The 13058-nt window shown below is 48.3% G+C and overlaps 1 protein-coding gene across 2 annotated transcripts in view; it reads left to right on the top strand.

Annotated features, from left to right (window-relative positions):
* Window positions 1-13058, top strand: part of plxnd1 (plexin D1) — an 87110-nt gene that overhangs the window by 25766 nt on the left and 48286 nt on the right. For both annotated transcript variants that reach the window (XM_048547824.2, XM_048547823.2), the window contains exons 10-15: window positions 956-1042; window positions 2589-2679; window positions 5442-5605; window positions 6417-6568; window positions 6898-6997; window positions 11985-12124. In XM_048547824.2, coding sequence (XP_048403781.2) covers window positions 956-1042; window positions 2589-2679; window positions 5442-5605; window positions 6417-6568; window positions 6898-6997; window positions 11985-12124 — 734 coding nt within the window. The remainder of the gene's footprint in view (window positions 1-955; window positions 1043-2588; window positions 2680-5441; window positions 5606-6416; window positions 6569-6897; window positions 6998-11984; window positions 12125-13058) is intronic.

The raw sequence follows: 13058 nt of genomic DNA, 5'->3' as shown, positions 1-13058 counted from the left end.
GAAGCAAGGGGTGGGTGCAGTGAGGTGGTTGGGTACAGTGAGTGGGGTGAGTGTAGTGCGGAGGGGTGGGTACATGGAGGGAGGTGGGTACAGTGAGGGGGTGGGTGCAGTGGTAGGGTTGGACATAGTGAGGGGGTGGGTGCATTGGGCGGGGTTCATACAGTGAGCGGGTGGGTACAGTGGGAGGGTTGGGTACGGTGAGCATGGTGGGTACAGTGGGAGGGGAATGGGGGAGGGGAAAGGGTGAGGGGGATGGGTACAGTGAGGGGGATGGGTACAGTGAGGGGGATGGGAAGGGTGTGGGTACAGTGAAGGGGGTGGGTGCAGTGGGAGGGATGGGTAAAGTGAGGGAGATAAGAGAAGTGGGGGTGCAGGTACAGTGAGGGGGTGGGTACAGTGCATGGGTTGGATACAGTGAGGAGGTTGTGTAAAGTGCAGGGTGTGTGTACAGTGAGGGGGAGTGGGTACGGTGAGGGGGGGGCTACAGTAGGTGGGTGGGTACAGTGAGGGGGTTGGGTACATTGCGGGGGGTATATACAGTGAGGGTGGTGTGTACAGTGAGGGGGTTGGGTATGGTGAGGGGGTTGGGTATAGTGAGGGTGTGTACAGTGAGGGTGGTGTGTACACAGGGGGGAGTGAGTACAATGAGTGGGGCGTGTACAGTGAAGGGTTTGTGTACAGTGATGGAGGTGGGTACAGTGAGGGGATGGTTACAGTGAGGGGAGTGTGTACAGTGAGGGGGGGTGGGGTGTAGGAGGGGGGTTTTAGTCTTGCCGAGCTACAATGGAAGTTGAAGCTCATTTCCCGGCTCTGACTGATGCTCCAATGTAGACGCAAAGTGGTTTATAATGGCCAGCTCAACATCACAGGACAATAGTTCAGGCTTGCTGCTGTGCTTTGTGTGACAGTGTGGTCAGATTCTCACCACTTTCTCAATGTGTCCCACCTCCAATAGGGTACCCGCCTACACTGTGAGATTAGTCATCGGCAATACCAAGCACATTGGCTCAACAGCTCCCGGGTACTCTGTGAGGATGTCATGGTAAGTGTGGCAGTGAAATTCTCTCCCAACCTCATTCAGGGCAAGGGTGAACACTGTGCCTCACTCTCACAATCTCTGTCTTTCACACACACACACACACACACACACACACACACACACACACACACACACACACACACACACACACACACATTCTCAGTCTCGCTCTCTCTCTCTCCATCTCTAACTCTCTCTCACTGACTCTTAAAGTGTGACTCTCTCGGACCCTCATTCTCTCTCCCATGCTCTAACACATTGTCTGTCTGTCTGTCTGTCTGTCTCTCTCTCTCTCTCTCTCTCTCTCTCTCTCTCTCTCTGTCTCCCTGCCTCTCCCTCTCCCTCTCTCAGACACACACCCACTTTGACACGCACCCACTCTGACACACATGCAGTATTCCTCAAATACATTCTCACTCTATCAGTCTCACATACTCTGTCAAACACACGTGTTTAGATTGTTTATCTTTGGAAGATGTCTGTAATGGAATAAACTAACTGCAGTCTTTGCCAACCAGCTACCTTTTTTTTGAAAAACCTACTAACCAAACTTGCCCAAACTTTAAAATTTTCCTAACTAACCATTCTCAACAACCGATAGCCTCGTAATGTTTACCAAGCCTCTATAACCTCGCTAACTAAAAGTTTGAAGTTATACAACACCAGGTTATTTTCCAACAGGTTGATTTGAAATCACAAGTTTTCGGATTGTTGCTCCCTCATCAGTGGAAGTCAGGAACCCAACACTGGCACTCAAATGTCATTACTCCACTTTTGTGTAACCTCCCTAACTAACCCTTACTGAGTCTCTCTAACCTCCCTAACTAACCCTTCCTGAGCCTCTCTAACCTCCCTAAACTAATCCTTAGTGAGCCTCTTAAATCCCCCTAACCAACTCTTACTGAGCCTCTCTAAACCCCCTAACTAACCCTTACTGAGCGTCTCTAACCTCCCTAAACTAACCCTTACTGAGCGTCTCTAACCTCCCTAAACTAACCCTTACTGAGCCTCTCTAAACCCCCTAACTAACCCTTACTGAGCGTCTCTAACCTCCCTAAACTAACCCTTACTGAGCGTCTCTAACTTCCCTAACTGACCCTTACTGAGTCTCTCTAACCTCCCTAAACTAACCCTTAGTGAGCCTCTCTAACCTCCCAACTAACCCTTGCTGAGCCTCTCTAACCCCCCAACTAACCCTTCCTGAGCCTCTCTAACCCCCCAACTAACCCTTACCGAGCCTCTCTAACCTCCCTAACTAACCCTTTCTGAGCCTCTCTAACCTCCCTAACTAACCATTACTGGCCCTCTGTTACCTCGCTAACTATAACCTTACTAATACACGACTGCTCTTTAACCTGGCTGGTCTATCAAGTAATCAATGACTAGTAGTTATCCAGTTTACTGGCAACCAGTGTTGTTGGAGCAATGGAAAGTACTTCCGTGGTGGCCACTCCCACTGTGTCTGACCCACGCCGTCAGCTCATGCCTCCCCCCTTTACCTGAAGGAACTTCACACCGTACCTGGATTTTTTCTCCTTTCCTCTTTCAGCTGTCGACGACGAACAGGAGCCACTTATTTCCAGTGCAGCTGAGGCTGAGCGGGGACCATAGGTTTATCGACAATCCAAGCACCGTCTCAGGTTCTCACTGCCTTCGCGATTGCTAGACGGTGCGCGCTGGAGAGCCGGGTGGTGGTGTCGAGGGAAGGAGTTGTAGTGTTGATACAGGGGGTGGCACGGGGGTTGGGGACTGCTTTGCTGGGCTCTAGCTGCACACAGTGAGCACTAACTGCCCTCCCTTAGTTATCCACCCTGAGACCATGCTTCATTATTAAGGGGGCATTTGAGGTAGAACTTGAACTGGAGTCAGTACCAGCCTGCTAGGGCTGTGTGGACCAATTGAGAAGGATCCTTTGGACCTATCGATCCTCCAGCGTTGATCAACCAGGGTTGCGAGGGCTGAGGGGTGGGGTGGGGGGGTGCGGGCGTGCGGTGGTTGGGGGACGGTGCTATGTGGTGGGGGAGGAGGTGGTATGGTGTGACTGGGCCTGGTAGGTCACCATGACAAAACTGCCAGGAATGGATGCCTATCAGAGTTTGTGCCTACACCCAGCGCCTGTTTGAAGATAACGTGGTTAGGGACTCCAGTGTGCGATGGAGAGAAGGGTGAGATACGTCTGACATATTCCACCCTCCCCCGCCCCCATCAGGTGGGCTTTGGTGTTATAATGTGGGGAATGGCACAACTCTCCACCTGCCCATTTGGTTGTGAGTTCATCCCCACTGCACCTCCCCACCCCGAAAAACCTGGAAGAGGTGCCAGGCACCAATGTTGATAGCTCCCACTGTGCCATACCACATGGAACCAGATAAGGGAGGGTCAATTCAACTGGGTAGAAGCTCTGTTGGTTCCAAAATGGACAGTTAGTTGGGACAGCTGTGCCAAAACTGGGCACAGGTCATGGGACTACTATCCTTAGCACCAAAGAGACGGTACCAGCCTTTGTCCTTCCCAACCTCACTCCCGTCACAGCCCACCTCTGCCAGGATTTGCTCTGTCTCTTTATTGCCAAAGGACGTCGACCCAAAATGCGCCCCCCCCACCCCATCACAGCTCCTCGATTTACCCTGGATCCATGGTACCACCTGTATGGCTCTGCCCTCAGACCCAGCTGCTCCCATTGCAAAGCGCCAGCCCTAGGGATGTCTGATTGATGGTTTTGACAGGGTGTCGATCAGACTGGACATTGCCAATCCTGTGCTGCTGTGATAGGTACACATTGTGTGAAGAAGCCTGACCCATATACAGCCCCACCAGAACCTGGAGCATGGACTGCTAGGGTCTCTGGCTGGAGCACACCAGACCAAGGTTCCGAGACTGGCTGCAGAGCCTGGGAGAGCGAGCACACCGGCGGCTCCTTCCGTTGGTCGGCATCCAGTCGCCGGGACCTCAGCTCCTCACATTCCAGAGGGTAGCAGCAGCAGGCACTCCCTTCAGGAGAGATGGGAAATAGCCATTACCAATCAAACCCAGTCAAACAGCACAATGCCACAGTCAGCACAGAGCCCCTGCAATCTCCTGCCCTTAAATGCCACTAGGAATGAATGCAGTTAAAACTATCATAGACAGCCAAAGTGACAGTCAAGGTAGGTTTGGTAAAGAATCTTATCTAGAAAGATCTACAGTTTTGACATGCTGTCCAATACTGCAATGTCCCTGTCCTTGAAGTGTTTGAGGTGGACAGTGTAGAGAGACCTTTACTCTGTATCTAACCCTGTGCTGTCCTTGTCCTGGAAGTTTTTAATAGAGGACAGTATAGAGTGAGCTTTACTCTGTATGTAACCGCTTGCTGTCCCTCTCCTGGGTGTAGTTGTTGGGGACACTATTGAAAGAGACTTGCTGTGTAATGAACCACATGCTGTGAGAGTCCTGTGAGTGTTAGATGTGGACATGGCAGAGTCGGCTTTACTCTCTAACTACCCATATACTGTCCCTGTCCTCAGAGTCAGGACGGTGTAGAAATAGTTTTACTCCAAATGTAACGCTTTGCAGTTCCTGTCCTGGGTGTATTTGATGTGGACAGTATAGAGGGAGATTTATTCTGTATGTATCCCTGTTCCTGTTCCTTTCCAGGGAGTGTCTGATGGGGATAGTGTCAGAGAGAGCTTTATCCAGTATCTAACCCTGTGCTGTCCTTGGAGTGTTTAATGGGGGGGCAATGTAAGTGTTGGGGAGGGGGTGCTTTACTCTGTATCTAACCCTGTGCTGTCCCTGTCCTGTGTCTGTTGAATGGAGACAGAGCAGAGGGAATGTTACTCTGTATCTAACCCTGTGCTGTCCCTGTCCTGTGGAATGTTTGATTTGGGATCATCAAGAGAGACTGTTACTCTATATCTAACCCAGTGCTATCCCCATTCTGGTGATCATTAGATGGGGACAGTGTAGAGATACCTTTACTCTGTATCTAACCCTGTGCTGTCGCTGACCTGGTGAGTCTTGGATAGTGGCAGTGCTGTGCATATGATGAACTTCAGTGACAGGAAGAGCATTTCCCATCAAGCGAAACTTCTTATTGGTCAAGAACAAAAACAGAAGTTGCTGGAAAAGCTGAGCAGGTCTGTCAGCACCTGTGAAGAAAAAAATCAGAGTTAATGTTTTGGGTCCAGTGACCCTTCTTCAGAACACCTTCCTCAGTTCAGAGGAGAGGGTCACCGGACCTGAAACGTTAACGCTGATTTTTATCTTCACAGTTGCTGCCAGACCTGCTGAGCTTTTCCACCAACGTCCGTCTTTGTTCCTGGTTTACATCTTTGGGTTTTTCCCTAACACTCAGGCTGTTGGTATGGATGTGTTCCATTAGTTTCTACACTAACTGCTGCACTGTGCATGTGTCTCTCTGCAGTGGAGGTTTATAACTGTGAGATTGGGAGATCTGACTGTTCTGCTTGTTGGGGCCGAGTAGACCGCGGTCATCACTGTGTCTGGTGTGCGAGCACAAGGAGCTGTAAACTACAGACTGAGTGTAAACAAATCGAGACGACCTGCTCTGCTCCGAAGATTCAGCAGGTGAGTAATTCCTGACATGTCTCACTGTGCCCAGACTTTGATGTGGATTCCTTTGTTAATCACATCTCCCTCACCTTCACTGAATTCCCCATGGCCCCTGCCTGGCAGGTACCATTGACCAGAAATTGAACTGGATTCACCATGTACAGTGGCCATATGAGAGGGTCAGAATACTGCAGAGACAAACTCACCTTCTGACTCCCCAAAAACTGTCGAAGGCACAAGTCAGGAGTGTGATAGAATACTCCCACTTGCCTGGATGACTGCAGCCCCAACAACACTCAAGAAGCTCAACACCATCCAGGACAAAGCAGCCGCTTGCTTGGCAGCATCCACCCCCTCCACCACCAGCGCTCAGTAGCAGCAGTGTGTACTATCTACAAGATGTACTGCAGAAATTCACCAAAGATCCTCAGACAGCACCTTCCAAACCCACGACCACTTCCATCTAGAGGGACAAGGGCAGCAAATACATGGGAATGTCACCACCAGCTAGATCCCCCCCGAGCCAATCATCATCTTGACTTGGAAATATATTGCCGTTCCTTCATTGTCGCTGGGTCAAAATCCTGCAATTCCCTCCCAAATAGCATTGTGGGTCAACCCACAACAGGAGGACTGCAGCAGTTCAGGAAGGTAGCTCAGCACCACCTTCTCAAAGGGCAACTAGGGATGGACAATAAATGTTGGGCCAGCCAGCGGTGCACACATCCCAGGTGTGAATTTTTAACTGTGAAGTTTTGAGCTAGCTCTGGTGAAATGCAAGCCTATCAGTGAGGATGAGGCCGACTGACTGCTAAGTGTCTTTCAGATAGAGCCACTGACTGGTCCTGTAGCTGGAGGGACCCTCCTCACAATACAAGGCCAGAACCTGGGCCGTAGGTTCAGTGACATTGCCAAGGGCGTGCGCATTGGTGAAGTGGCATGTATCCCCATACAGGACAGCTACATCGTCTCTGAGCAGTGAGTAAATCAGTTGGTGACTGTGGATTTCACAAATCCTCCCTCTCGGCTCTGGATGGTTGGTGTGCATGTGGACGTGAGTGTGTGCACATGTGTGTGCATGTATGTGTGTGCGAATGTGTGTGCGCGTGCATGTATGTGTGTGTGTGCATGAGTGTGTCTCAGTGTATGTGAGAGTGAGTGAGAAAGGGAAAGAAGTAGGGCCTGAGGAGAAGAAGCTGTGAGGTGTTATGGATTGGATGGAGGGATTATGATGGTGAGAGAGATTTTGGAAAGGGCTGTGAGGAATTCCTTGTCTTTCTGCTGCCTGTTTGTATTCCTTTCTGCAGGATTGTGTGCAACACAAATGGAGCTAATCAAGAGTTTACAGATTCCGTGACAGTAAAGGTCCAGAAGGAAGGCCACTCCAGCCAGAAATTCTCTTTCCTGGTAAGTCTGATGTTCTACATCCACTGCAGCACTTTTGCATACAAGTCCGTCAGATCTCAATGTTCTCTATCTGCTACAGCAGCCAGGAGGGTAATGTCAGAAAGCATGAAAACTGAATGATTATCATTTGGAAGGACAGAACTTGGGTTTTATTGATAAAAGACATTTTGGTTTTGCACAAATCAGGACAATTCACACAAAATATCAATCCCACCAGGAAATAACAGCCATATTGTTTAAGAGGAGAGTATTCTTTGTTATCATGGAGAATGCATCAGTTAATGATGACTAACAGTTAACTGCCAAGCTTGAAGCTGGAGAACAGAGAAACCTTGGTATTGAGATGGTGGATAGTGGCAGTTTGTTCTTTGATTTGCAGAGAAAGGAGCAAACTCCAAGAAATTGTTAAAATTATTGGAAAAAGTGATGTATACTAACAAAGCATGAAAACATAATATGCTGTTATTCCTCAATGTAAGTTGACATTTTGTGTTTTGCTTTTGTTTGGATGTTATTATTTATATGTTTATTAGTTTTGAAAAGAAAGAGTAGGGTAATCTGTAATTACCTCATATGTTTTGCTGTTTGTAACTAGGGAATTGGTCTTGGTTATATGTAAATTGTGGAGTAATTAGATGAGTATGGGAAAGTAGCTCTTGTGGTGTAATAATACTGTTCCTACCACTGAGCCAGGAGGGCTGGATTCAAGTTCCTCCTCCTCATAATCTTTCATAGCAGGTTGTAGGCAGGGATCAAGCAAACCAAGTTATTTTACTTTGTAGCCTGTCCTGTTGTGGGTTGAAATTAAACTCTGAGCTGAGAGTGTGTGGTTGGACTCTGTCTAAATAATATGTCGCATCTGGTGTTGACAGCGATGGCCTGCCTTGTATCTGGGCAGATTACATTAATCAGAAACAAGGACAGAGAGCATAAAAGATTTCTAGGACCCCGAAGGGAGCAAAACAAGGCTGTAGTCCAGATGGTGAATTGGAGCCATGAGGAGTCAGTTAGCTCAAACGGCTGTACAGCTGGTTTGCAATGCAGAGTGATACCAACAGTGTGAGTTCAATTTCTGCATTAGTTGAGGGCACCATAAAGGACTGTCGTTCTCAACATCTCTGCTTGCCTGAGACATGGTGAGCCTCAGGTTAAACAGCCAACAGTTGTCTCTTGCGCTCTGGAAGGGGAGAGTGGTCTTCAAGCCTCTTATGACGGTGGTGATTTTCCCATTGCAGACTGAAGCCTAAGCGAGGGCATCATCAGATGATGAGCTCCAAACTTGCTCAAAAATATTCTACTCTGTGTTTCTTTCCTGCTTAAAGTATCATTTTATTTTATTAAACTGAACAAAAGCAATCAATTTATTAGAAACGAGAAGTCCTTATGCATTGCTTTATTTAGTTTAAAATTAAACTGCTCTCTAGGTAACAAAGTGTGTAGCTGAATGAACACAGCAGGCCAAGCAGCATCTCAGGAGCACAAAAGCTGACTTTTTGGGCCTAGACCCTTCATCAGAGAGGGGGATGGGGAGAGGGTTCTGAAATAAATAGGGAGAGAGGGGGAGGCGGACCGAAGATGGATAGAGGAGAAGATAGGTGGAGAGGATAGTATAGGTGGGGAGGTAGGGAGGGGATAGGTCTGTCCGGGGAGGACGGACAGGTCAAGGAGGTGGGATGAGGTTGGTAGGTGGGAAATGGAGGTGCGGCTTGAGGTGGGAGGAGGGGATAGGTGAGAGGAAGAACAGGTTAGGGAGGTGGGGATGAGCTGGGCTGGTTTTGGGATGCAGTGGGGGAGGGGGAGATTTTGAAGCTTGTGAAGTCCAAATTGATACCATTGGGCTGCGGGGTTCCCAAGCAGAATATGAGTTGCTGTTCCTGCAACCTTCGGGTGGTATCATTGTGGCACTGCAGGAGGCCCATGATGGACATGTCATCTAAGGAATGGGAAGGGGAGTTAAAATGGTTCGCGATTGGGAGGTGCAGTTGTTTATTGCGAACCAAGCGGAGGTGTTCTGCAAAGCGGTCCCCAAGCCTCCGATTGATTTCCCCAACGTAGAGGAAGCCACACCGGGTACAGTGGATACAGTAAACTACATAGGCAGATGTGCAGGTGAACATCTGCTTAATATGGAAAGTCATCTTAGGGCCTGGGATGGGGGTGAGGGAGGAGGTGTGGGGGCAAGTGTAGCACTTCCTGCGGTTGCAGGGGAAAATGCCAGGTGTGGTGGGGTTGGAGGGGAGTGTGGAGCAGACAAGGGAGTCATGGAGAGAGTGGTCTCTCCGGAAGGCAGACAAGGATGGGGTTGGAAAAATGTCTTGGGTGGTGGGGTCAGATTGTAGATGGCGGAAGTGTCGGAGGGTGATGCGTTGTATCCGGATGTTGATGGGGTGGTATGTGAGGACGAGGGGTATTCTCTTAGGGCGGTTATTGCAGGGGCAGGGAGTGAGGAATGTGTTGCAGGAAATGTGGGAGACACAGTCAAGGGCGTTCTCACCCACTGCGGGGGGGATGTTGCGGTCCTTGAAGAACACGGACATCTGGGATGTGCGGGAGTGGAATGCCTCATCCTGGGAGCAGATGTGTCAGAGGCGAAGGAATTAGGAATAGGGATGGAATTTTTGCAGGGGGGTGGGTGGGAGGAGGTGCTCTCTAGGTAGTCAGGATTAACCGCCCTGTTTCATTGGTGCAATACAATTTGTCTCTAAATTGGTCCGCCACACCACCGTGAAAACTCACAGCTGCTCAGAATGCAAGGGATCAATTTTAATGTTGCCATTGTTCCATCTAGACATGTTTCATCCTATCCAGACTTAAATATTGATGGCTAATTTCTCATCATTCATGTCTTTTTTATTTTAAGACCATAAGACATAGGAGTGGAAGTAAGGCAAATTGGCCCATCGAGTCTCTTCTTCCTCACTTCATGAGAAAACAGGTTCTAATAATTACCTCGACACAGCATTGTTCAGAAACTGACCCCATTCAACATCGCTAGATGCGTGTTCCAGCTCCCCCTCTGCAATGGCTTTCAGTGTGTAATTTTCGTGATCTCCCTTTTTCCAGACTGAGCTCAACCGTAATGAGGGAGTCTTGTTTTTGTAATTCTTCTCCTCTTTAACTGCCAGCTCCTCTCTACAGGCCCAATTCAAGTAAGTTTGCCATAGTCCCACAGGGCCACGCTCGAGAGGATACGTTGTGATTTAACCTTGAGGGTCACACCACCTCAGGCGAGGGGTGAGTTTGAGAAAGTTCGATATTCATGGTGCCTTTAACTGGGGTAGGAACCAAGCACAAGCAGTTAGCATCACACAGCATTAAAAAACAGTCATCCAGCTAACTCAGCTGGCTGATTTCCTTTTCTGGTCTGTAACTCACTCCTGTACAAACATGTCCCTTCTTCCTTTCCAAGAACCTCTTGATTAATTTCTAGTCTGTAACTCACTCCCAGGCATCTGCTATCCCATATAAAAACCATCCCTAGCACCTCAATTAGATTCCAATCTGTAACTCACTCCTGAGTACCCGTTATTCCATATATAAACCATCCCAAAAGCCTGGATTAGATTCTAGTCTATATCTCACTCCCGGGTATCTGTTATTCTGTATATAAACCACCCTGAATTAGATTCCAGTCTGTAACTTACTCCTAGAAATATGTCATTCGATATATAAACTTCCCTAAACCCCTCGATTAGATTCCAGTCTGTAATTCACTCACGGTTATCTGTTGTTCTGTATATAATCCACCCAAACCCCTCAATTAGATTCCGGTCTGTAATTCAATTCTGTCTTTTTCCCTGAAGCCTTTGTTTGATTCAATACTGTTGTTCAGTCAGGAATATTCTCTGCTTAAGTTTTTAATTCCTGGCCCAATTTATTGTGAAGCTTTCGTTATAGATGTTGTGAAATTTGGCTGCAGGGAGGCCTGCCCTCTGGGATGTGGAGATTGTTAATTGTGGACTGTCTGCTGTCCAGGAGGATTGTGGAAGTTTCCTGTTGGACCTGCTCTGCTGTTAGAGTCTGATTTGAACCAGGGAACATTCCAGGACGTGGACAAAGGGAGAGGGCTCTCAGTGGAAATCCCAGAATAACCCAGGAAGCAAAACAGGAAACAGCTGCATACTGAGCTGTGGGGATATCTGACTTAACCCAGCTCCTGTAAAAGGAATTGCTCCATTGTCTATGCAAAATCGACCACCCTGGAGCATGGCTGTAAATTGTCATAACGTCATCCAGAGTGTGAGAGTGGATAAGGAGCGAGCTGCCAGGCAACATTGCACCCTGTCTGGCACAGTCAGAACCTATGCTGGGTACAGCTAATGATCCTACTTCCAAATATCCTCATCAATGCATGGATCCAGCCAGGACGATTGGACTGGGCCTGAGGAATGGACACTGGGCTGGGGGTTGGAGGCTGGGCTAGGGTTTGGGCACTGGTCTAGGAGACAGACACTGGGCTGGGGGAGGGACACTGGATCTGGGAGATGGACACTGGGCTGGGGAAGGGATACTGATCTGAGGAATGGACATTGGTTTGGGGGCTGTAGACTGGTCTGAGAGATGGACACTGGTTTGGGAGAAGGACACTGGTCTGAGGGATGGGTACTCGTCTTGGGGTATACACTGAGAGATGACACTAGGCTGAAGAATGGACACTGGTCTGAGTGTTGGATACTGGTCTGGGTTTTCGACACTGGTTCTGACAGTGTGGCGGGGTTAGACAGTAGGGTGGTCAATGAACACTGAGGCAATGAGGTGGGATAGCTGCTGCGTTTTGGGAAGTGTGTCATCGTTGTGCGTTTAGTGTGTTCGTGGAGACACAGAGTTATTCTGAACAATGTTATCATTGCCTGTGCTGTCTGACATAACACTGCCTTTCCACAACGATAGCCTGCCTAGTGATTTGTTATTGGGTTTGATGGGATGTAAAGAGACTAATGCGGATTGTACGTTAGACTCTCATTTTGTTGGTCTTAATCCTGGGCAGTTTCCAGAGATTGACACACTTTATCCAGATCAAGGACCCAAAGCTGGGGGCACCACGATTACCATCAATGGCATCAACTTACACATCGGTTCTGTCCTGAGGGTCCTTGTCAATGGCTCAAAGGATTGTACAAGTTTAAAGTAAGTGATACAAATGTCATCAACTTTGGGAAAATAGCTGTTCCTGCCTCCTCCTTATATTCGCATGCTGGACGTTGAAACATATCTGACAGGGTGGGAGTAACTGAGGAGGTGGTGAGGACCACTTTTATTGTGGCATCCATTTATATTTCTGTTTAAGCTTCCGAGGAACCTGAAGGTACCTGTCGATTAAATTGGGAGTTGTGTCCCTCAACAGCAAAGTGTATTTATACAGCACCCAGGATTGTAGAGTCGTACAGCACAGAAACAGGCACTTTGGCCCAACTCATCCATGCCAATCAGGTTTCCTACGCTGAACTAGTCTTATTTGTCTGTGTTTGGCCTATATCCCTCTAAACCTTCCCAATCCATGTACTTGTTCCAAATGTCTTTGAAATGCTGGAATTGTACTCACCTCTACCACTTCCTCTGATAACTTGTTCCATGTACACACCAACCTCTATATGAAAAACTATACCTCAGGGCCATATTAAAACTTTCCCCTCTCGACTTAAACCTATACCCTTTAGTTTTGGACTCCCCAACCCTGGGGAAAAGACCTTGGCTATTCACCCTATTCCATGCCTCCCATGATTTTATAAACCTCTATAGAGTCACCTCTCAGCCTCCTACACTTCAAGGAGAAAAGTCCCAGCATATCTAACCTCTCCTTATTACTCAGATCCGCCAGTCTCGGTAACAACCTTGTAAATCTGTTTTGTACCCTTTTCAGTTTAATGACATCCTTCCTATGGCAGGGCGACCAGAGTAGTGTGCAGTACGCCAAATGTGGCCTTACCAATGTCGTATAAAGCCACAACACGATATTCCAACTCCTGTCCTCAAAGCTCTGACTATTGAAGGCAAGCGTGACAGGCAAATACCTTAGTGAGTTGTGGGGCTGGACGAGACTGCAGAAACAGGGAGGAGCGAG

Source organism: Stegostoma tigrinum, chromosome 11, assembly GCF_030684315.1.
Source record: "Stegostoma tigrinum isolate sSteTig4 chromosome 11, sSteTig4.hap1, whole genome shotgun sequence".
Lineage (NCBI taxonomy): Eukaryota > Metazoa > Chordata > Chondrichthyes > Orectolobiformes > Stegostomatidae > Stegostoma > Stegostoma tigrinum.
This window is presented reverse-complemented; position numbering and strand designations above follow the sequence as displayed.